Source organism: Dendronephthya gigantea, unplaced genomic scaffold (genome assembly GCF_004324835.1).
Source record: "Dendronephthya gigantea isolate DGI-Jeju-01 unplaced genomic scaffold, DenGig_1.0 000045F, whole genome shotgun sequence".
Classification (NCBI taxonomy): Eukaryota; Metazoa; Cnidaria; class Anthozoa; order Malacalcyonacea; family Nephtheidae; genus Dendronephthya; species Dendronephthya gigantea.
The window spans coordinates 1,446,782-1,470,094 of NW_021163055.1; the positions used below are offsets into that span (position 1 = coordinate 1,446,782).

A 23,313-nucleotide genomic window follows, 5' to 3' on the forward strand; every position below is an offset into this window, starting at 1 on the left:
TTCGCTTGACCGACCACAATTGAAAAGAAAATTGAGCGAAAAATTTCGTTCGATCGAAAAATTCCGCCTAGTGGAAAACCGCCTTAAAGATCCAAAAAACTGATTTTTTGACTCCTGTTTTCTCTTCATTTTCTTCTACAAGTGGGAGGGATGCAGGGGGATAATGGTGGATACAGTTCAGAATGCCACGTTGCGCGCATGCTCAGAACGCCATGTTGTATTGGTGATTTAAATTTGTTCATTTGACTGGCAAAAGTTGCAAGAAATCATTGGAAATATGGACATTTTACGTGGTTTTAGGTCGGTTCTTGGACCGCAAAGTGAAGATCCGGAACAATCCGGGTCAGAGACGGTAAGGTCGCTTCTATTCCGCCCATATTTTATTTGCAAATACTTTCAATATGTCGGCAGTCTCGTAATTTGGAAGTGTGTGTACGTATTCAAGTATTGTGTCCCAGTTGGTAATAATCTAGACACTTGCAGTCAGAATGAAATAATTAATAGTTAAGATTTGAAAAGATCAGAAGATCTAAATAGATCTAGTTTCGATTATCAAATACATCAAATATTAGAATTTAGAAGTGACCATTAGATCTGTTGATCCAACAAACCCATCTCAATGTAAACACAGAATGGCTTGTTATGTGCAGTTCTTGCTTGATTTATATTCCACACACATAATACACAAATCTATTCTTTACTTGTACAATCAATTGAAGTAAGCAACCTCGTAGGTCGGCAGGTTCACCAGTAAGATATGGTACATGTAACAAGTGGTGTGGTAATTGTGGTTACATCACTATCTTCTATTTTATTTAGGTAGAAAAGCTTTGTGACAGAGTCTCCTCCTCAACACTGCTTGAAGATCGTAGAGATGCTGTTAGAGCATTAAAATCTATGTCTAAGGTTGGTATTAGATTAATAAATGCTATGAAACTAGATAATGTGACCAAACCATTTGAAGTGGGTAATGTGTACAAAGTAATGAAGAAATTATCACCAACATTGTCTGATGTTTTGGTGGTAGATATTCAGTTGCTATAAATGTCATTATCTATAGAAATACAAGCTAGATGTTGGCACAAAAGCTATGGATATACTCTGCAATGTTTTGACCAATGATAGGTACTGTACAATGCATCCTACTGTTATCTGATATATTTATATAATTACGGATTATGTCATTTCAATGACAGGCATTTCATTACATTGGTGAATGAGATTTGTCTGTTTGGTACTTGTAAATTATTTGCTGTAATGTTGATTTCAACTGCCAGTAATTTAATTATCTTGAAGTAGCGAGGCCAGGCATATTATTTTGTTAAAGCGTATCTTAATTTCGCTTGAATTGCAAGCTTGTAAATTGTGTTTTGTAGAAACGATTCAGAGATTCTTGGGTTAGCCTTGGAGGCTTTATGTAACATCACAAGTGCCGAGACACAAGCTCATCAAGGTAACAAGTCCACTTAAGTCTTAAATATTCAGCTAGACCCTTTCACATTAGTTTCCTTATCACTGATTGCTTCCCTTATACAACAGGGTTTGACATGTCATTTGAATATTTTTTTATTCAGAGGAAGTGAGCAAGGAAGGACAGATTGCATCTGATGCAGAACTTGGAGTTCAGTTTACAGAAATCTTTATTAAAAATGAAGAAAACATCTCTGTTCTTTTGAGTCTACTGGAGGTAAAAGGTTTTACAAACTAGTACATTTGGAATAAATGATCGTCATGGGTAAATCTATGGGTTTTTGATGTAGGAATATGATTTTCATGTACGATGGCCTGCTGTCAGACTTCTGACAATCCTTTTGAAAAACCGCTGCTACCAGCTTCAGCAATGTATTCTCGTCAATCCAATGGGTAAGATGATTATGATGAGTGTGAAACAGCATCACTGAAATTAAAAAATGCTCACAAAGTAATTTATTATATATTTTAGGTGTATCAAGATTGATGGATTTACTTTCAGACAGCAGAGAAATAATTAGAAATGAGGTAATGAGCATTTGTGGTTTGATATTGGATGAGTGTGGATAAGTGTAGATAAAAAAATTGTGAGCAGGGATATATTTTTAAGGTGGCTCGATACAGTTTTCAAAAATTCCATCGTTCATCACTTTGACACGTTCAAACAACGCATTTTTATGATTTATTCTAGAGATATTGGGGTTTTTATATATTTTGATGTATCTGCTTTTGAATCGTATTAGTTTTAGTAACAGATCGTCCGTTGCTATGGCGACATACGTGTACAAAATTCACTCCAAAATGACCTATTGCCTCGGATAGTTGGAAAACAAGCACGGTGACCCCCAATTTTTTTTCGGGCATTATTTTACTTGGGAGAAAAACTAACATTTAGCAAAATATAAAAAAATTCTATAATGGCAAAAAAAAATTATCAAAAAAAACGTCATTTTTACATTTTTCAAAAATTTGGCATTATAGAATTTTTTATATTTTGCCAATTGTTAGTTTTTCTTCCAAGTAAAATAATGAACGAAAAAAAATTGGGGGTCACCGTGCTTGTTTTCCAACTATCCGAGGCAATTGGTCATTTTGGAGTGAATTTTGTACACGTATGTCGCCATAGCAACGGACGATTTGTTACTAAAACTAATACGATTCAAAAGTAGAGACATCAAGATATATAAAACCCCCAATATCTCTGGAATAAATCCCAAAAAAGCGTTGTTTGAACGTGTCAAAGTGATGAACAATGGAATTTTTGAAAACTGTCTCGAGCCACCTTAAGTGCAACTAAGTCAGTGTGTGTGTTTTTTAATTTGAAATAGGGTTTGCTGTTGTTGACCCAGTTGACCAAATCAAATGCAGCAATTCAGGTTTGTTAAGTCATTTTTCTTTCAGAGAGGTGGCTGGTGTATATATTTCACTATGTTTCTTTTCTTTTGGTTAGAAAATTGTGGCATTTGAGAATGCATTTGATCGTCTAATAGAGATCATTGCTGAAGAAGAGTACAGTGATGGAGGTAGTTCTTTGATGATGATAGTGTAATTTGCAAGTCATGAAAGAGAATGAAACTTGAGAGGATAAGAAAACGATAGAAAACTAATAGACATATATATTTTTGTCAGGCATTGTTGTTGAGGACTGTTTGTTGTTGATGCTGAGTTTGTTGAAATCAAACGTATCCAACCAAAACTTTTTCAGAGAAGGAAGGTAGAGTATACCATTACTGTTCTTTTTCTGTTGTGCTCCATGAATTGTGAATTGAAATTTTGACAGTTTTGTTAAATCTTCTGCAGCTATATCCAGAGAATGACACCTTTCTTTGAACTCGAAGCAACTTTAAACTCTGGTGAGTGGGAAATGTTCTTTTCAGAACCATCCATGCCTTGAGACTTCACCAGGACATTATTTCATCATTTTCTCTGGAGTGAGTCAATATTCATTGAATCTGTCAATGTTGTTAACAATTTATTTTTTTAGGAAATGAAATTGGCTGGTCCACACAAAAGATGGCAAATATCAATTTTATGCTAAAGGTGGGTTCTTTAAACTGATTTCAAGGCACGCTTGTTGAAGATTTCATCAACATGTTTAACTTCTGTATCGTTCTCTTCTTTCCAGATATTAAGAACGCTTGTTTCACCAAATAATCCGCAGCAAACGACCGCATTTGCTCAAAGAATTATGAATCAATGTGGTACGAATATATATTACATATTTAGTACGATCCCACCTCTCATGTTATTGTTAAGAATATTCTCCTTTTTCAGGAATATTGAGATTGCTCTGTGGTATTTTTATGGCCACAGGAATACCATCTGATATCCTAACTGAAGTAAGTCTGTATTAACCAATACGAAGCTTTGCGAAGCATTCGACGGTCAACTCATTTTTCTTGTATGTTTTGAGAAGACTATCAACACCGTCTCTGAAGTCATCCGCGGAAACCAGGAAAATCAGAATTATTTTTCCCAAGTTAATGCACCTTGTACACCACCAAGGTATACGAAAAACTATTGGGATTACCTTCACAAGTTAGTTTAGTTTGTGTTTCTTTCTGTAGTAAGACCGAATCATTATTATTTTTGCATTGTTTTAGATCAGCGATCGTAGTTCTTCTCATGTCAATGATTAACGAGAAACAACCATTTCATCTGCGCTGTGCTGTTCTTTATTGTTTTCAAGTACGTGTACAGTTACTATGGTATTTTGTTTTACATGAATTTAAGAACACTTCTGAAGGTTTGTGGCTGAATTGAAGGAGATTTGACACACTGTAAAGAAGCTCATTCATGCCGCAATAAACGACTGTAAGAAGTTCAATTTCTTTCTATATAGCTAATGATGGATATTCTTATGTTTTTTTCTAGTGCTATTTGTATAAAAATGAGCAGGGTCAAACACAAGTCGTTTCAACTTTATTACCAAGCGCAGCTGATGGTAAATTGATTTTGAGTTTATTGTTGTTCTCAAGTATTGAATCCTTTCATTAAAACTTGTTGATCTCGTTAACAGCGACAACTGTGTCTGCGGGTCAACTCCTGTGTGCTGGCTTATTCAGGTTGGTTCTCGTCAACTTTTACAAAAAAAACATTAAAATCGGGTAGACATGGCCGGAATATAAAAGGTTCAATAAATTCATTTCAATCTACTGTATATATTTCAGTCCAAATGCCTTCTCAAACTGGTGTTCCTCCATCGCGTTGTCTCACTGCTTGAAGGACAATTCAGTTCAAAAAGAGCAATTATTGAGGGTTCAGCTCGCGACTAGTGTTGGTAAGTTGTGGGGAAATTTAAGCTTCACTAAGTGCCCCATTCCATGGCTGAAGAATGTGACTGGTTCGTTACAGATCGGCTTCATCTTGTGTAGTGACATGCAGCTCTTCAACTATATTATCTTTCTTAGGTAATCCACCAATATCGCTTCTTGATCAATGTACAAACATGTTGTCACAAAGTGGGGTAATTCAAGCGAAGATTGGTCTGCTCAGTCTCTTGTGTAGTTGGCTGACTTCTTGTTCGATTGCTGTCTCTCACTTTTTACAAAACACTTCAAATATTCCTTATGTATCCTCAGTACATACCACTATGATCTGGAACTGGACGGAAGTGATAGAGCTATCCAGTATAAAGTTAGTTTAGTTTAGGTTTCCTCCTGTAGTAACACTGGATCAATAAGAGATGATCCTTACTGGACCTCTAGGAAGAACAGTTTAGAACTGATAGAGCTATCCAGTATAAATAAAGTTAGTTTAGTTTAGGTTTCCTCCTGTAGTAACACTGGATCAATAAGAGATGATCCTTACTGGACCTCTAGGAAGAACAGTTTAAAACTGATAGAGCTATCCAGTATAAATAAAGTTAGTTTAGTTTAGGTTTCCTCCTGTAGTAACACTGGATCAATAAGAGATGATCCTTACTGAGCCTCTAGGAAGAACAGTTTAGAACTGATAGAGCTATCAGTATAAATAAAGTTAGTTTAGTTTAGGTTTCCTCCTGTAGTAACACTGGATCAATAAGAGATGATCCTTACTGGACCTCTAGGAAGAACAGTTTAGAACTGATAGAGCTATCCAGTATAAATAAAGTTAGTTTAGTTTAGGTTTCCTCCTGTGGTAACACTGGATCAATAAGAGATGATCCTTACTGGACCTCTAGGAAGAACAGTTTAGAACTGATAGAACTATCCAGTATAAATAAAGTTAGTTTAGTTTAGGTTCCTCCTGTGTAACACTGGATCAATAAGAGATGATCCTTACTGGACCTCTAGGAAGAACAGTTTAGAACTGATAGAGCTATCCAGTATAAATAAAGTTAGTTTAGTTTAGGTTTTCTCCTGTAGTAACACTGGATCAATAAAAGATGATCCTTACTGGACCTCTAGGAAGAACAGTTTAGAACTGATAGAGCTATTCAGTATAAATAAAGTTAGTTTAGTTTAGGTTTCCTCCTGTAGTAACACTGGATCAAAAAGATGATCCTTACTGGACCTCTAGGAAGAACAGTTTAGAACTGATAGAGCTATCCAGTATAAATAAAGTTAGTTTAGTTTAGGTTTCCTCCTGTGGTAACACTGGATCAATAAGAGATGATCCTTACTGGACCTCTAGGAAGAACAGTTTAGAACTGATAGAACTATCCAGTATAAATAAAGTTAGTTTAGTTTAGGTTACCTCCTGTAATAACACTGGATCAATAAGAGATGATCCTTACTGGACCTCTAGGAAGAACAGTTTAGAACTGATAGAGCTATCCAGTATAAATAAAGTTAGTTCAGTTTAGGTTTCCTCCTGTAGTAACACTGGATCAATAAGAGATGATCCTTACTGGACCTCTAGGAAGAACAGTTTAGAACTGACAGAGCTAACCAGTATAAAAAGTTAGTTTCAGTTTAGGTTTCCTCCTGTATAACACTGGATCAATAAGAGATGATCCTTACTGGACCTCTAGGAAGAACAGTTTAGAACTGACAGAGCTAACCAGTATAAATAAAGTTAGTTTAGTTTAGGTTTCTTCCTGTATTAACACTGGATCAATAAGAGATGATCCTTACTGAACCTCTAGGAAGAACAGTTTAGAACTGATAGAACTATACAGTATTAATAAAGTTAGTTTAAGTGACGTTTTAAGCCTTGATATAATAATTAGCTGACATCACAAATTCAAAATCATGGCGGAGAAGAGGAAGAACGTGTTGTATCTGGACTGTCAGCTTTGCTCCTGGGAATTTGTTCAATTGACAATGATGGAAGTGTTGAAGACTACACCAGGTACGAGAGACTGGTACCGGGCACTGACCGACCCAATACACTGGACTAACTACTATTGTCTTTGTTCTTCTAGACAAGGAATAGAACAACTGATTACCAAGAGAATCGGAACGGAAAATTTTTTGGATCGTATCCATCATATTTATAAAACCGAATATTACACGCAAGCCTCGAAAGCTCCTGAGGTGAGACTCTCTAGCTCTCTCTCTCTCTCTCTCTCGTGTCAACTGAATTATTTGGCTGAACCATCGCAGAACATGATTCATTTTATCTTTGTTTAGATCCAGACTGGTTCTGCTGAGGGTGTTTTCTTCGACCATGAATTCACCAAACTGTTCAAAAAATTAGAAGGTACAGAGACGTCAAATCATAGTTGAATCTTGCCAGTGTTTACCCGGGCAACTGCTTCGGTGTCTTTCCTAATGGAAGCTATTTATCAGAGAATGCGCTGGGTTGTAACCCTGTGATACGTATCTCGATTTATTTTAGCTGCTGTGAGCGGAGCAATGGAAGGAGGCCCTGGAAACGACACTTCACAACCGGCGTCCAGTCCTGTGACGAGTTCTCAGAACCAGGACTCCGTGATCGCCTCATATAAGGAACTGATCAAAGAGCAGGTATAGTTAGTTGTTCTTGCTTGGCCTTTGCTTTTGTATTGTACTCGCTCAGAAGTGACAAAAACTCTGACTAGAAAACTGGATATTAATTGTTTATCGTTTTAGGATGAAGAGCTGGGAAAGGTTCGAGGAAGATGTGGTGAACTGGAAACCAAATACACTCAGGTTAGCATCGGCAAAGACTGTCATCTTTGTTTGAGAACTTTGTTATTCTTACGGTTGAAATCACTCCCGTATAGGCTCAGATTCATCTGCAGCAACAAGCTTTGGAAATACAAAAATTAAAAGATCAACTAAACAACAGATATCGTGAGTGGAATTCATTCAAAGTCTTGTCTTTGTTTTGCTCTTTATCACGTAGGAATATTCCCTTTTCTTTAGACCACGAAGAAAGTCCTGGAACGGGTGGTGGAAACAGAGACGAAGACTTGGAGTCATTACGTCATGCTGTGCAGAATCTTGAGCATAATTTGAACAATAGTCGACAAGAGATCCACGATAAAGAGGACAGAATTAAACATTTAGTAAGTTCTCGTGTTTTTAAACAACATTTGACTGCCTGGATTATTTCGATCTTTTCACTCTGAAGGTCTTGTCTTTTTTGAATTATTTTGTTTTGTTTTCTAAGGAACGTGACCTGGAGGTGTCTCAGGCGTCCCTGGCTGTCGCTAACGCTGCGTCAATCCTGTCGGAACAAGATACAACCGGAGGAAAAGCGTTTCCACAGGACTTGACGAACTTGGAGTTGAATGAACTGCAACAGACGAAGATGGCGCTGAGTTCGTTACAAGAAGAAATACACTCATTGCGTAGTCAGAACTCTGCTTTACGAGCTGAAATAGCGTCTCAGGTTTGCTAACTCATAAACCAATCACTTCTAAACCGTTGTTCTTCCTAGAGGTCCAGTAAGGATCATCTCTTATTGATCCAGTGTTATTACAGGAGGAAACTTAAACTAAACTAACTTTATTTATACTGAATAACTCTATCAGTTCTAAACTGTAGGAGATCCAACAAGGATCACGAAATATTCACTTCTTATTGAACCTTTGATTTTAGACGCATTCTGGTGACTCGGATATTGTTGTGAAAAGTCTCGAGAGGAAAATGGAAGAGTTACTGAAAAATATTCAAGAAATTCGCGAGGAAAAAGATGGTATCGCAAGAGAACAGGAAGATTTGCTGGTGTTGTTGAGCGACCAGGATGTCAAATGTACAAAATATAGGGTGAGTGTTTCGTTTGTCTGGTGATTTGGCGTGATTTATTGTCACACAGCTCTGACATGGTGTTTCTCGCTTGTATTTTAGAAACTTTTAAAAGAACTTGGGCAAGATTTAGGATCAGACGAGGAAGATGATGATGACGATGATGATGATGATGATGATGACGAGGTAGAGGGGAAGGAAAGTGAGGAGAGCGAGGGGGAGGAACACCCGGGGGAAGAACAACCGGGGGCAGAACACCCGGGGGAAGAAGTACCTGAGAGTTTGATAAACAATGCTGAAGAGAAACTGGACTCAAATGTAGATCAGAGTGGAGAAAAACTGGATGGAAATATAGATCAGAATAGTGAAACTCAATACATGCCTGAGGGGCAAGATGAGATAGCAAATGTCAATGATGGTTATATGAATAAACAAGAGGACATTAGGGGATCAAGTGAAGAAGTTCCTACCACAGATGTCATCGGTGATGTTGTAGAAAATGGCATTGCAGATTTCGCGAATCCTGAGGCGAGCCCTGGTTACGAGGATGATGGTATTGCGCGTGATGACGAGAGTCCTAAGAACGAGATTCAGGGAAGTATAGAAGACAGTGAGGAACAGATTACGGGGTCTGATGAAGATAACCAGGATGAGAGACTACAGAAAGGGACTTTACAGGATGAGGAAAGGGGTATTGAGGGTACACAGGAGTAGGTATTTTATTCAAATCTAACAGGATCTTTGACGTAAAACAGGTGTATCAATCCAATGGGCACGTCATGAAGTATGAATGTAGATCATGTCCTGCTGCGTTGAACACTGTAACTGAAATACTGATCTTCGATACTAGTCTCGCGCCAGCAAAGGCGCATACTATGCTAATGCAATGCCAACTTCAGCTTCATGCACGCTAGCGCTTATTAACCAATTTTACCAAAGCAAAGTATTAGATACGCCCAAGCTCTGTAAAATAAAATTGAATAGCATTTATACGCCAAAATATCGTAATAAGTTCATTTATGTGAAAATTAGAAATTATTAGTTAATATATAAATATTATATATGTCTGTTTTTCCAAAGGATAGCGGATCACTTGGCAAAATATTTTTTGTAAGGGGGGGGGTTCTTTTCGGTCACTGATCTCGTATGGAAGCGGACACACTGGGTGAATACAAACGTAGACTGTGCAGAATAACAAACGTAATAAAATCATGGCCATTCATGGGGAGATATTTTTGAAAACAGACTGAAGGAAATCAATGTAATTTATCATGAATATTCTGCAGGCACATTGTGTACGGCGTACACTCCTTAGAAGCACCAAGGCAAGTTAAATAAGTAGAAATTTTGAATATCAAATTTAAAATGTGAATTGATAAAGCATTCTAAAAATGATGTACTTTTTGAATTTTTTTTCTCTACATATTACCATCAGATTGTAGAAGCATTCTCAACCCAATGTTCCTATCCAAGTTATGTTAAAGTAGTTGAAGTTGGACCCCGTGATGGTTTACAAAATGAAAAGGTTTGTAATTATGAAATAATTGATACATTTTATCAATTAAATTACACTGATGAGGCAATTGCCAATTTCTCTTCACAGAAATTTATTCCAACTGAGTCTAAAATCAAGTTTATCGATATGCTGTCAAATTCTGGTCTACCAGTTATTGAAGTCACAAGCTTTGTATCACCAAAATGGGTTCCACAGGTTAGTTACGTGCAATTAGGCTTACTAAAGAGACTCATTACTAATGGATTAGTTACTAATGAGATCATCATTGACCAAAGAAACTCACAAACTATCAAAATTGTGGATTTAGATGAAGGACCATCAAGAAGTTATGCGAGGAATCCATAAGAATCCTGAAGTGTCATATCCTGTTCTGACTCCAAATATTCAAGGATTCAATTCTGCTGTAAGTGCTTCGTGCTTGAGGAAAATGATGGAGGATAAAATAGCTAATTGACAAAGGCAATATTTTGCAGATATAAACCATTCCACTTTATAATTGTTAGGTAGAATCTGGTGCTGAGGTTGTGGCTATTTTTGCAGCTGCATCGGAAACCTTTAGCAGGTATATTGATATTATCTCTTTATCTTTCCTCAGATTTTCCTTGCATTCTGTGTTCTCCTGTTCTATAGATTTTAACACCATATATAAACCCCAACTAAAGACTAAGGGATATATTCACTTGCTGCATTCAACCAAGGCATTATCATTCTTTTAGAAAGAATCTCAATTGCTCAATAGATGAAAGCCTCAAACGCTTTGAAAAAGTCAGTGATGCAGCTGTGGATAAAATGGTCAAAATTAGAGGGTACTAGTACTTTATCATATCAATTCTTAATCTAGTATTAGCATGCACTAGTACAAATTAATATTGCTTTGTACATTGATTTGGTTGAAGATATGTTTCTTGTGTTGTTGGCTGCCCTTATGAGGGAGAAATAAAGCCAGAAGCTGTTACAAAGGTTGGACAACTTTCTTTCTTAGTTAATATTTAAGTGCAATGAGGAGGAACAGTTTATTTCATATGAAATGCATTTTGGATGCTTTAGTTAACACAGACCCTTATTGACATGGGGTGTTATGAAGTGTCGCTTGGGGATACAATTGGTGTTGGAACACCAGGTTAGTAAATTAAGTACCAGTACAGTTATAAATATTATATATTAATATATTAATATATATATATTTGTTAACCATCACATAGGATCATTTGAAAGACTACTGGAAGATGTCACAAAAGTTGTGTCTCCATCTCGATTAGCTCTGCACTGTCATGACACTTATGGACAAGCTTTGTCAAACATTTTGACTGGATTAAAGGCAAGCTAGTATGATAATTGTTCATTTTTTATTGCACCATTTAGGCTGCAGCCTTAACAACTTTCTTTTTAGTTTGGCATAGCAACAGTTGATTCTTCGACAAGTGGTCTTGGTGGTTGCCCTTATGCTAGAGGTGCTTCTGGAAATGTTGCTACAGAGGATGTATTATACATGTTACATGGGATGGGAATTGAGACAGTAAGTCCCGAGTTATATAATCCAGAAAACTCAAGATTTAAGTTTAAAAGAGGCAGAAATTATGCAGTCTTCAGACTTCAATGACTCAATTCTTGAGTTTGCAAGATGGCATTTTTTGGAGTTTGTTTTGTTTTATATTTGATCAAATTGTCTGCTGGTAAAGGTTTTGCTCTATCTAATAAATTTTACATTTGCTTTATGCCAAGTCCATCACTAGTACAAGGTTTCACAGCTATTATGGATCATAAAATTGATTCATTTGGTTTAGGGTGTTGACCTGGAGAAGATCATTGAAGCAAGTAATTATATTTCATCAATTCTTGGAAAACCAACTGCATCAAAAGTGACTGTAGCTCACAACAGCAAATTATGATACCAGGACATGAAGATATTGTAAATAAATATTAGAACTAGAGTAGAATCTAGATCAATCTTTTATATTTCTCTGCAGTAAACTGCTGTGGTAAACTGCAGTGGTAACACGTTCGTAAACAATTAAACAGGTTTGTAAACAATTAAATGGTTTGCTTTATTTCCCAGAGATAAAAGAGACAATCTTTTTTAATATAGCAACAACACACTTCATTAAACAAAACAGTGAAAAGTCAGTTCATTCAGTGTTCCACAATGACTTTGTGGCATTCAAAGTTTGTTTGAACACAACAACAGTTTATTTATCTTTGGCTGCTTCAGCATCACGTATCGTTTCAATAATTTTCTGTTTCATTTTCTTCGCACGTTCAATGGCTTCCTCGTGTTTCCTGATGCTCTCTTTATGCATCTCTATGTCATCCTCATGATTTTTCACTGACTCCTGGTGATGGTCTCGTAACGCCTGAAGCTGCTCTTGTTGCTAAAAAATACAATTGCTTTGCGTCAATAAAACACCATCAACTCCCCTGGGGGAGGGTGGGGTTTAGAGTATAGAATGCAAACATTTTGAGAAAGTCTGCAGCATTACCAGTCTTCGGAAGTATTCTTCCTCCCTTGCTGCTTCCATTTTCCCAAAGGCACCACCAGCTGACCTTAAATACATGGTCAATATTAGAAATGATAGAAATGAAGTGGTACATTTTCTCTTTGGCAATCAATAATATTTTAGGCAGAGAGTCTTTCTTCAAAGATGCATAGGACCAGGCATGAACAACGAATGATCAAAACAAACCTCACGGAGCCACCACCTCCACCTCCCTAGTATAAACAGAACAGAATGAAATCAATGACTGGTAGAGAATGCGACTTAACAAGTTGTTATGAATGTGTACAAAATACAATGTTTTTGTACACATTTATTTGCATTTTTTTTACTAAATCCATACTGCACACCTTTCCTTCTCCGCTGCCATATTCACTGGCCATTGCTCTGATTTGCGGACGCAAGAAAACTAAATAATTTCTCACAATACTGAGTCTTCTTCCAACAATTAAGCTCGCCATCTTGAAAGCAGTATTTTTTGTATCCCCCCCCCTGAAATATACAACATCAAATATCCCAGTTTGTGTTTGTGAAATATTCCAGGGGGGGAACGAAAATTCACTGTGGTGCCGGATATATGCATACTTTAGTACGCTCGAGAGAACGATATAGTATACCATTCATTGCGTTTAAAAAACAGACAGAAAATGCTTTAAAATGAAGCTTTTTCGTTCAGTAGAAGAAATGATGTGGTGAAGGTTGCTTTTTAATGCATCGGGATGTCCGAAAAGCGAGACGAAAGAGGTGAAAAGCTCATCACAGCCGCAAGAAAGGGTGATATTCAAGGGGTTAAGGTAAATTTTGATTTCATGTCTGCCCTTGTTCCAGTGCTTATGCACGCAATGTTTTTTACATTATAAAGTACGGCTTTTGTTCCGAAATTCACACAACATGTCAAGTATTATCTGTAGTTTTGAACAGGGATTAAATTTTACCGATCACTTGTTTTCCGAGGAGTGCCAGGCTATTTATTCAATCGTGCCTCCAAGAACAAACACAGTCATTAATGCAGAAATATATTTGTTGCCATATATAACTTGCTAAGATCTCCCTCTCGAGGTGAAATCTGAAAGTTGGGGGAGTTTTAAGAGATTTTCAAGCCTTATCTTAATAGTTTCTATAAAGTTACACCCGAATTGGTCCAAAACAAACTCTTGTTGAACCATTGAAAAGGACAGTATTTGAGTTATATATTTCCCACGTCTGGCGATTAATTGCCTTTTGTTTAAACTTTTGAGCCAGATAATAAAAGTAGCTGTCTTCTTTTTTTCTTGTAAAGCTGTTAATCTTTGAAAGTGCTTTGGATGTATTAATATAACAAGGAACTTTGTGAATAAAATCATGAAAATATTACAATTGGACAGCAAAAATTCACAAATTGCGATTAATGTGTTCAGGATGTCATAACGCGCAGCCCGTTTTTTAGCCTCTTTTACAAAGAAAAATATTGATTTTTGGTCTCTGGTCAGAAAATTTTTTCTCTCTTTCTTGTAGACTAGCATTCGTAGAATAATACAAGTATTTTTAGTTCATACTTTCTCAAAAGAATATGCGAGAATGGTCGAGAAAACAAACTACGTTGTTGAATACTGACTTCAATTTATTTCTCAACATTGTTGAAATTTGTTTATATTTCGCGTTATGTGGATTAATTTAAGTCATAGTTCAGACTTGATTACATAAATCAAATCATTTATTGCACAGAAATGCGTTTCTGTTGTGTTTTGTTTTGCTTTTTAATAAGTTTTCTGTAACCTAATCCCCGCCCAGCGTGATATTAAAGGTCAAAAATTTCTAAAACTTTCTATGTTTGAAAATTATCAGAAGATCTGTTGGGGGTAAAATTTGTGTTGTTTAATCATTATACTAAATATTTACATGATATGTAGTCTTTTATGGCAAAAATAAAGAAAGACAATTAAAGTTGTGGTTCCACATTATTGCTTTGATGGCAATTGTTACGTGGACCAACTTGAAAAAGCACTTTGAAAATTGATATGCCTAGCAACTAACAATTATTCACATCATTTGGATGTTAGAAATAGTTTTAATTTCAAAATGTCTTGTTTCAAAGTTGGGTTGAGTTTCTTAAATCTTAAATTGCTACAATAAATTGTGACATTTGAGAAGAGTACTTGAACAGTGTCAGATCAACTTGCACAAGTTGCACAGTGTCATTTAGAGTCCTCTGCCCTCATTTAATTTTGAGAGAGCACACCCTCCCTCTCTGATCTAAATCAGGTCCCATTGAAAATGACAGACTGAATTACAATATAGAATGTAAATTTTACATTTTTAGGATCTAATTAAGGCAGAAGAAGGCTCCTCGAGTGAATTCAATATCAACTACAAAGGTATGATTTTGTAACAAGCCTGTATCCTGACTTTAACTTAAATTTTTATAGTATAAATGCACTTTAGCCAGGCCTCAGCCTGTGTATTTCCGCCAGCACAAATCACATTGACTGACATTGTATTTTAACAGGAAAGACAAAGTTATCATTTGGATGGACAGCACTTCACACATCTATTCAACATGAAAATCATGAAATAATGGATGCTTTGATCAAGGTGATTGTCCATTCAATGTTAGGTGAAATGCATTTCAGAATATTGTTTCAACCTCCAGACAAACCAATTGTATGAGGAAATCCTATCCTCAGTCATGATGCTAATTCTGATTTAATGTCCTCTGATTTCAGGCTGGAGCAGATGTGAATATAAAGACTGATGGAGGGGAAACAGCTTTACATAAAGCTGCAATGGTTGGAAGAAAGGTAGCTGTTTATGATTATGAATTTTTGTAAAAGTGACTCTGGTTGTGTGATTGTGTGTTGCAGGGAAAAGCGACAGGTAATATTAAACAGAGTTTGTTCTAAACATATCTTTCTTTGTCTCACTTTGTAAGGACTTCATTGTGACTTTGTTGGAAAATGGAGCAAATCCCTTGATTGTGAACTGTGATGAAAAGACCAGCTCACATTTAGCAAAAGAAGATGCTGTGAAAGATATCTTGCAAGGTATATTAACATTAACTGTTTAGCCAAGCAGACTGACTAACACCAGTGAGCTTTTTGATTGACTGAGAAGCAAATATGTTTGTTAACTGGACAGACTGGATTAGCCCATCTTGCAAACATTTAATGACGTCCATTTTCACAGAGGCAGAAAACCAAGAACAGGAAAAAATACAAAAACAATTCCTTACAGCTGCTCGAGAAGGGAATACCAAAGTGTTGAAAGGCCTGGTAAGAGCTAGTAAAAAGAGAAGCAGTCTTTTTGCTATGAAATATCTCTTAGAAATGATGAAATATCTTTAAGGCATCTCTTTAACATCATATACACACTATCACTTTAGATTTTTGGGGAGTACCCGCCAAATATCAACTGCTCAGATGATCAGGGTAATACTGCACTACACTTGGCATCATATAGGTATTGTGAATCACTGATTTGTGTTGTAATATTTCACTCTTTTCCTGCAGGAATGCAAATCTTTTTTTTATTTCATAGAGGAAAGAAAGAAGTTGCTGTGATGCTGCTTCAGAATGGTGCAAATCCCTCATGCAAGAATAACAATGGTACAAAAATTGCTAGAATATTGTAGCTATCATTTGTTTTGCAGTTTATTGCTTGATGAATTTATGTGTAAGGCTTTTTCTAAAGAGTTGCAATGGTGCATACTAGAATATTTAACTTCACAAAGTCTGAACTGCCCAATGAATATGAGCTAGTTCAAGGATTATACTGAAGTGTCACGAGTTGGAAACAAGACCTTAGCCTTCATGGATATATTTATAGATATATTTAGAGAGTAAACACTAAATATTCTCATGATGTTTTAGGTCAGACTGCATTGAATTTGACTGATGATTTGAAAATGAAGAAGTTGCTTGATGTTCAACCCTCTCAGGTTTAGTGTATTTGCAATAATCATATACCAGTGATATGTTTTCGTTGGTTCAGTAGAGATATCAATATGAACTCGCAATTTTTCTGATATCTTCCTTACCAATTCCTAGATCTCTCGAAGCAATTCATTTCGCAAGTCAACCAAATCATTTAAGGTAGGATTGAAACATGCTTCATAATAGTTGCTTGGTTGAAAAGTATTTCATAATTTTTTGTTGTTGTCATCTTCACCTTAAGGTCTGGCAAAGAATGGTTCCAAAGTTTGAAGGATATCTTCTCAAAAAATCACGGTTTTTTGGCTGGAAAAAATATTGGGTTGTTCTTGATAAAGGCATTGTGTCCTGGTTTAGAAAAAGGTGAAGAATTTCCCAAAGTTTAAATCTTTATGTAAATGTAATTTAATTGCTTTATGATGCACTTGAAATGCAGCAATTTGAATGCTAAAGTTTTGTTGTTTGTTATTTGATTCAGGGCTGATGCTGTGAGTGGTGTTAAGAGACAAGGTTTAAGGAATTTGGAAAATTCTGTTTTTGCTGTAGGTTCTTCCATCTGCAAGAGATTAAATGCTTTTTGAACATTTTATATTTCAAAATAGAAGTGAATGAATTGATGAAGTTTCCCATTTTCCAGGTATCCAAGAGAGATGAACATAAAATCAAAATGCAGTTTTCTGACAATTCTATTCTCCTGTGGAGTGTGAAATGTGGTGGAAATGAAGTGTCAAGACAGGTTAGATTATACTCATATTAGAATCATAAGGCTTAGTTTAGTTTAGGTCTCCTTCTGTAGTTTCACTGGATCAATAAGAGATGATCCTTACTTGACCTCTAGGAAGAACAGTTTAGAACTGATAGAGCTATCCAGTATAAATAAAGTTAGTTTAGTTTAGGTCTCCTTCTGTAGTTTCACTGGATCAATAAGAGATGATCCTTACTGAAGAACAGTTTAGAACTGATAAAGCTATATCTAGTACAAATAAAGATACATAGCAAATATTTTATAGTGTTGGCTCAACTCTCTTCATGAACACCAAGCATACAGCACATACTTCATCAACCAGCCTTCAGTTGACTTTGATGATGAGTTAGAAGACAATATCCTTCCTGTGGAAACAATGGAGAATGCTTTAAAGGTGAGATGCACCTCAACAAAGAAGCTGTTCTTTTAAGAAAGAAAGAGATTTTAGTCTTGTTTGTTGTGGACCAGAAACTAAAGATAATTTCGAATTGCTTCCCCAGGGTGCTCAAGCACATCAAAATATTTTGAAGAAGCAAGTGTCTCTTGTTGAAGAATTATTAAATGGACTTAGTGAAGACTTGAAACGGTCTAAAAGTAAGTAGAAAATGATGGATTTTCTTTGTTCAATTGTTCAGATAAGATCCTAAATATTGTATTCTTGTTCCTAGATACCTTCCTCAGTATCAAGGATAAGTTAACCCAGGTTTTGGCGTCAGCGAAGGAGATGTACAGTTCACTGAATCATTGTTTAAGTTTGGTTTCACAGCAGGAGGAGGTGGGTTTCTTGTGTTCTTAAGGGCAGCCGAACGGACTATCATCAGTTGAAATCTTTTTCAGATTTTTAAAAGTTGTTCTGTGTCTTCCAGGCGCGCAGGCTTCAGCTGGATGACGAGGCAGAGCGACGGCGGGTGTTGGAGGATGCGCTTCATGTTTTAGCCGCTGAACATCATGTGCTGTCGTCCTCGCTTTCCCGCTTCCCCGAGGTAAGGAATGGATAAAGGTTGACGTCCTTTGGATGGCGCTTAACACTGGATCAATAAGAGATGATCCTTACTGGACCTCTATGAAGAACAGTTTAGAACTGATAGAGCTATCCAGTATAGATAAAGTTAGTTTAGTTTAGGTTTCCTCCTGTAGTAACACTGGATCAATAAGAGATGATCCTTACTGGACCTCTAGGAAGAACAGTTTAGAACGTATAGAGCTATCCAGTATAAATAAAGTTAGTTTAGTTTAGGTTTCCTCCTGTAGTAACACTGGATCAATAAGAGATGATCCTTACTGGACCTCTAGGAAGAACAGTTTAGAACTGATAGAGCTATCCAGTATAAATAAAGTTAGTTTAGTTTAGGTTTCTTTCTGTAGTTTATCATATCTTATTGTGTTGGTTTTCAGTCTCCAGGCAAAATGTCAAGCTGGGAAACAAGTGAAGCAGAAGAATATTATTCTCCGCAAGAGGAGCTTGATTTCCTGTCAGCCAGTGATCAGGAGGAAAATGATGATTATGACATTCAGAGTCCAGTTGTCAATGGCAATAATGGCGTATTACCCGGGCCTGAAGCCCCGAACAACAGCGGGGTTCCCATGGTTCTACCTGAGGCTTCTCAACCCAATGACTTGATGTCTGAATTACCAGAAGGCAGGCACAGGTGGGTGTTACCACTTGAGCGATAATGAAAACTCCATTCTCGCCTCCAGGGAACGGTTGTACGAAAGCTAGATAGCGCTATCTGTGGGTCGTGATGGAGAGAAAGCAACTGGAACCTAACTTGTTCGAATATGATTTCTAGAACCAGTCTTCCTTTGCCAATGTTATCACGAGATTTCAGTGTCTGGGCTGTTTTGAAACATTGTATTGGAAAGGTAATGTCATTTAACAGAATTATATTGTTATCATCAAAACATTGAAATAACAATCCCTTGAGTTTTTTCATTCCATATTTATGCAAATATTCGTTCACTTTGCAGGATCTATCAAGAATAACAATGCCTGGTACGTATTAAGATTTAGATCTTAAGTCAAAATGATTTTATTCGAAGGTTACTAAACCTGAAACATCCTTCAGAGCCTTGCAAGGTTTATGTCTTTTGTAAAACATGTTTCAAATATTCCCTCCTGTAGTTATATTCAATGAACCTATAACATTTCTTCAACGTATTTGTGAATATATGGAGTATGGTCACATGCTAAAGACAGCCCAGTTGAAAGATGACCCTTTTGTCAGAATGCAGGTAGATTGTTTAGCTTTTATTATCTCTTATTAATCCAGTGTTACTAGAGGAGGAAACCTAAACTAAACTAACTTTATTTATACTGGATAGCTCTATCAGTTCTAAACTGTTCTTCCTAGAGTTCCAGTAAGGATCTTCTCTTATTGATCCAGTGTTACTACAGAAGGAAACCTAAACTAAACTAACTTTATTTATACTGGATAGCTCTATCAGTTCTAAACTGTTCTTCCTAGAGGTCCAGTAAGGATCATCTCTTATTGATCCAGTGTTACTACAGGAGGAAACCTAAACTAAACTAACTTTATTTATACAGGATAGCTCTATCAGTTCTAAACTGTTCTTCCTAGAGATCCAGTAAAAATCATCTCTTATTGATCCAGTGTTACTACAGGAGGAAACCTAAACTAAACTAACTTTATTTATAGATAGCTCTATCAGTTCTGAACTATTCTTTACTCTCGTCTTAGTATGTGGCGGCATTTGCAGTTTCGTCAACAGCTTCAAATTTACATCGTGTTGGTAAACCATTTAATCCTCTGCTGGGGGAAACGTATGAACTTGTCAGGTACGTTGTTGATAAACCGCTACAAAAAGGGACACGATTTAGTGATGGATTAAACGTTCATTTTTTTCTTTACCAGAGAGGATCTTGGGTACAGAATAGTGACAGAACAGGTAGATATGAGCGTTTTAAATGAATGAAACGTGGCTTATGTTCCGATAACATTCTAATATTCTTTACCGTTGCAGGTCAGTCATCATCCACCAATCAGCGCGCTCCATTGTGAAGGCAAGGGATTCAAATTTCATTGTTCAGTTCAACCGAAGCTGAGGTTCTGGGGAAAAGGCGTCGAGATTGTACCCAAAGGAATTGTCTCGCTTGAATTCACCGAGTAAGTAGAAAATAAGACATCACTGAAACCCAGGCCACTGTCGGGTTAAAGACGACACGCGAGTGCTGAAACTGACGTCATGTGTAGAGGAGAATGACGTCATGTCTTCATTTGTTTTAGACTACAAGAATCTTACACGTGGAACAATATCAACGCATGCGTGCATAACATTATTATTGGCCAGTTGTGGATTGAACAGGTAATACCTTGTTATGAAGTAATCAAGAGTTTTTCTTGACCAACGCTTCCATATTTTTTTTCTCGAGTTCCCGTACTGACTTTTAATATATTTGCGTATAATTTCAGTATGGACAGATGGAAATTATCAACCACACTCATGGTGTGAAATGTATCGTGAATTTTAAACCTTGTGGATGGTTCGGTCGAGAAATTAATAAAGTCGAAGGCGCAATCTACAACAAAAAGTATGTTGTGTGGAGCTATTAACAATACAACATAGACCAAACCTGAAATCTTAATCTTAACCTCAGACACATATACTAACCACTGTGTTTGGTAGAGTCAAACTAGAAGCAATCTTCTCACATGTGACTGAGGTGAAATTATAATCAAACAACTGCATATTACAGAAATCAAACCTCAGTCACGGAGATGAAAGACACATGTATTAACCACTGTGTTTGGTAGAGTCAAACTAGAACAAATCTTCTCACATGTGACTGAGGTGAAATGACACATGTACTAACCACTGTGTGACCTCATCTAGAGGCGGCAAGGAGTACATTCTTCAGGGGGACTGGACGAAACATTTGTACGGCTACTCAGCCAAACCTAAATCAAAAGCAGAGGATGAATTCATGGCGACTCAATCGATGGGTTCAACGACAGGAAGTGCGCTCATAGCTCCAAGTATTTCAAGCACAAGCGCTGACAGCACAGACGAGGAAGATGATTTCGATCGAGTTCTCCTCTGGACCGTCAACCCCCGGCCACCAAACTCAAAAGAGGTAAAATGATGGCGTGTGCTGACTTTCAGGGGGGTCCCTTCGTTGTGCTCTAGAATTTCTCGTCAAAAGCAATCTCATTTTACCACCATCTATCCATATCTAAACCAAAGTCACCCTAATCCACCCTTAACGTACCCCTTCTCAGCTCATCATAGGCTTGGCAACTTAGATTTTCTTCAAAAAATTTCAGATGTATAACTTCACATCATTTGCGATGCAGTTGAACGAGCTTCACGAGGAACAAGCTGAAAAGGTCTGAGAGTGAAATGGTCAAGTTTCATGAACTTTACCATAAGAACACATTATTTAATTTAAATATCATTGACGTGCCATAACCCATCAGGTTTTCCTCTTATCTCTAAGCTTGCCCCAACTGATTCTCGGCTGAGACCAGATGTTCGCACGCTGGAAACATTGGACATTGGTAGGCAAATTATTCGTCTAGTTTGACTTGACAAGGAAATGATTTGTGCACTACGGTACACAACGGTATACTACGGTACACTACGGTATACTACGGTACACTACGGTATACCTCGTTGTATGTAATGCACTTCTCTTTGTTATGTATTAACGGAGAAAATTGATTGTTTATTGTATGTAAGATTATGCTGCGGATGAAAAACGAAGATTGGAAGAGAAACAACGGACAGCGAGGAAAGAAAGAAGTAAAAGGAAAGAAGAACATGTGCCGAGGTTAAAAAAAATACACTCTTTACGTGCATATCCTTACTGAACCTCTAGGAAGAACAGTTTAGAACTGATAGAGCTATCCAGTATAAATAAAGTTAGTTTACTTTAGTCGTTTTATTGTTTTTTCTGTTCAGGTGGTTCAAAGAGGCACCTAATCCACATAATGGGCAAACAGACTGGATATTTTGCGAACAATATTGGGAACGAGACTTTAGCAAATGCCCGGATATATTTTAATATTTGCCACAATACACCCAGGGGGTTATTCTGGAATATTTCTAGTTCAATGAATTGTAATATATGAGGGAATTCCATCTTTCATTTCACATATCCCAGTGTTGTGAACTCGACTGCAGATAGTCGTCAAGTTCGAAGTCGTTGGGGAAATTTCGATTAAATCTCTCAACTATTTTTATTTCCAATGAAATACAGGGTACTCCAAAAATACCTTTTATATTTTCATGCTCTTGAGAGTCGAGTTTGATGACTATCTGTTTTATAATAGCAGGCACTTATTATAGACCAAACTAGAATAAACCGCGCTTTGTAATATTAGAGACACTTCTCGCTAATGACGGGAGCAGTTTAGCATAATACTTAGGTCAGCATTTGCATTGCACTACGTTCGCCTGTCAGGCTGTCACGAAATCATATTTTTAAGGACCGGTTGTTCGAAAGGCGTTCAGCTTAACCGGTGGATAAGCCAAAGTTTAAAAATACTCTCACAATATAACTGAACTAAGTCAACTAACTGAGTGAATAACTGAACCTACGTCTTACGCATATTAAGTATGTACTGCTATTGAAAATTAAAATATTTACATCGAAATATTTCAGCTCAGTTATTCAATAAATAGATAATTTTGTTTTCCATTTTGAACTTATCCACCGTTTAAGCTAAACGCCTTTCGAACAAGGTTAAAGTTGCCGTTTTGCGATTAAAAAATTCCGAAAGATGACTAGTGCTATTCTGCTGGAGGGCAAATAAGCTGACTCGTGACAGGCAAACACGCTAGTGCAAAACGAGGTTTTGTTATGTAAATCGCTACAAAAACATGCGCTGCGAGGGTTAAACAGCGAAGTAAGTATCCTGTATTTCGAAATTAATAAAATTTGTGTACATCCGATCACATTGAATTACATCTTCACGCTAACGACAAACACTCGTTTAGTGTGAGGGGAGGTACTGGACAGCTTACAATGTAAATTGCTATGAAAAAAAACTACCTTCGCTCGGCCTTTCCGTTCGAGATAATCCGATTTATTCTTAAGAACATAGCAAAGTAACAAACAAACGCCGTA

At 36.8% G+C, this 23,313-nt stretch overlaps 4 protein-coding genes across 4 annotated transcripts; 3 read left to right on the forward strand and 1 right to left on the reverse strand.

Moving 5' to 3' along the window:
* The first annotated feature begins 227 nt into the window (after positions 1-227).
* On the forward strand, positions 228-9,584 carry LOC114527605 (general vesicular transport factor p115-like). The gene is made up of 30 exons (XM_028549303.1): positions 228-352; positions 820-906; positions 1,061-1,125; positions 1,377-1,453; positions 1,575-1,687; positions 1,761-1,863; positions 1,943-1,998; positions 2,799-2,846; positions 2,921-2,993; positions 3,100-3,184; positions 3,271-3,323; positions 3,455-3,510; positions 3,596-3,671; positions 3,745-3,809; positions 3,887-3,975; positions 4,074-4,158; positions 4,345-4,414; positions 4,490-4,535; positions 4,641-4,750; positions 4,881-5,041; positions 6,623-6,744; positions 6,818-6,929; positions 7,026-7,095; positions 7,234-7,361; positions 7,467-7,526; positions 7,601-7,670; positions 7,743-7,885; positions 7,990-8,211; positions 8,421-8,588; positions 8,670-9,584. Exons 1-30 carry the CDS (start codon positions 278-280, stop codon positions 9,279-9,281), a joined length of 3,300 nt encoding a protein of 1,099 aa, XP_028405104.1. The 5' UTR covers positions 228-277; the 3' UTR covers positions 9,282-9,584.
* A 173-nt stretch (positions 9,585-9,757) lies between these two features.
* Positions 9,758-12,111, forward strand: LOC114527478 (hydroxymethylglutaryl-CoA lyase, mitochondrial-like). The gene is made up of 11 exons (XM_028549138.1): positions 9,758-9,892; positions 10,003-10,092; positions 10,171-10,278; positions 10,391-10,486; positions 10,587-10,645; positions 10,800-10,889; positions 10,980-11,043; positions 11,131-11,203; positions 11,286-11,401; positions 11,474-11,599; positions 11,868-12,111. Exons 1-11 carry the CDS (start codon positions 9,839-9,841, stop codon positions 11,970-11,972), a joined length of 981 nt encoding a protein of 326 aa, XP_028404939.1. The 5' UTR covers positions 9,758-9,838; the 3' UTR covers positions 11,973-12,111.
* A 12-nt stretch (positions 12,112-12,123) lies between these two features.
* LOC114527479 (ATPase inhibitor B, mitochondrial-like) lies at positions 12,124-13,048 on the reverse strand. Its single transcript, XM_028549139.1, has 4 exons — positions 12,926-13,048; positions 12,765-12,790; positions 12,561-12,624; positions 12,124-12,452 (listed from the first exon to the last, which is right to left on the reverse strand). The coding sequence occupies exons 1-4, from the start codon at positions 13,034-13,036 to the stop codon at positions 12,270-12,272; spliced, it is 384 nt and encodes a 127-aa protein (XP_028404940.1). The 5' UTR covers positions 13,037-13,048; the 3' UTR covers positions 12,124-12,269.
* Positions 13,049-13,146: 98 nt separating this feature from the next.
* LOC114527477 (oxysterol-binding protein-related protein 1-like) lies at positions 13,147-23,138 on the forward strand. Its single transcript, XM_028549137.1, has 31 exons — positions 13,147-13,369; positions 14,875-14,929; positions 15,061-15,146; positions 15,278-15,352; positions 15,484-15,595; positions 15,738-15,823; positions 15,934-16,010; positions 16,089-16,156; positions 16,421-16,488; positions 16,598-16,642; positions 16,725-16,843; positions 16,959-17,022; positions 17,118-17,216; positions 17,491-17,619; positions 17,726-17,819; positions 17,894-18,000; positions 18,092-18,208; positions 18,621-18,874; positions 19,016-19,088; positions 19,194-19,218; positions 19,348-19,457; positions 19,925-20,022; positions 20,099-20,132; positions 20,208-20,350; positions 20,471-20,549; positions 20,657-20,775; positions 21,078-21,318; positions 21,509-21,571; positions 21,682-21,742; positions 21,924-22,014; positions 22,146-23,138. Exons 1-31 carry the CDS (start codon positions 13,295-13,297, stop codon positions 22,246-22,248), a joined length of 2,970 nt encoding a protein of 989 aa, XP_028404938.1. The 5' UTR covers positions 13,147-13,294; the 3' UTR covers positions 22,249-23,138.
* Positions 23,139-23,313: the final 175 nt, after the last annotated feature.

Bases quoted from the DNA above. Each gene is read 5' to 3' on its own strand.
- LOC114527605 (XM_028549303.1), top strand. From the start codon at position 278: ATGGACATTTTACGTGGTTTTAGGTCGGTTCTTGGACCGCAAAGTGAA. The intron at 7,096-7,233 runs GTACAGAGACGT...GATTTATTTTAG, and splicing joins ACTGTTCAAAAAATTAGAAG to CTGCTGTGAGCGGAGCAATG. The intron at 7,671-7,742 runs GTGAGTGGAATT...CCTTTTCTTTAG, and splicing joins TCAACTAAACAACAGATATC to ACCACGAAGAAAGTCCTGGA.
- LOC114527478 (XM_028549138.1), top strand. From the start codon at position 9,839: ATGAATATTCTGCAGGCACATTGTGTACGGCGTACACTCCTTAGAAGC. The intron at 10,279-10,390 runs GTTAGTTACGTG...TTGTGGATTTAG, and splicing joins CACCAAAATGGGTTCCACAG to ATGAAGGACCATCAAGAAGT. The intron at 10,646-10,799 runs GTATATTGATAT...TCATTCTTTTAG, and splicing joins GCATCGGAAACCTTTAGCAG to AAAGAATCTCAATTGCTCAA.
- LOC114527479 (XM_028549139.1), bottom strand. From the start codon at position 13,036: ATGGCGAGCTTAATTGTTGGAAGAAGACTCAGTATTGTGAGAAATTAT. The intron at 12,625-12,764 runs GTTTGTTTTGAT...CATGTATTTAAG, and splicing joins GGAGGTGGTGGCTCCGTGAG to GTCAGCTGGTGGTGCCTTTG. The intron at 12,453-12,560 runs GTAATGCTGCAG...TGTATTTTTTAG, and splicing joins AAGAATACTTCCGAAGACTG to CAACAAGAGCAGCTTCAGGC.
- LOC114527477 (XM_028549137.1), top strand. From the start codon at position 13,295: ATGTCCGAAAAGCGAGACGAAAGAGGTGAAAAGCTCATCACAGCCGCA. The intron at 18,875-19,015 runs GTGGGTGTTACC...TATGATTTCTAG, and splicing joins TTACCAGAAGGCAGGCACAG to AACCAGTCTTCCTTTGCCAA. The intron at 20,023-20,098 runs GTACGTTGTTGA...TTTCTTTACCAG, and splicing joins GAAACGTATGAACTTGTCAG to AGAGGATCTTGGGTACAGAA.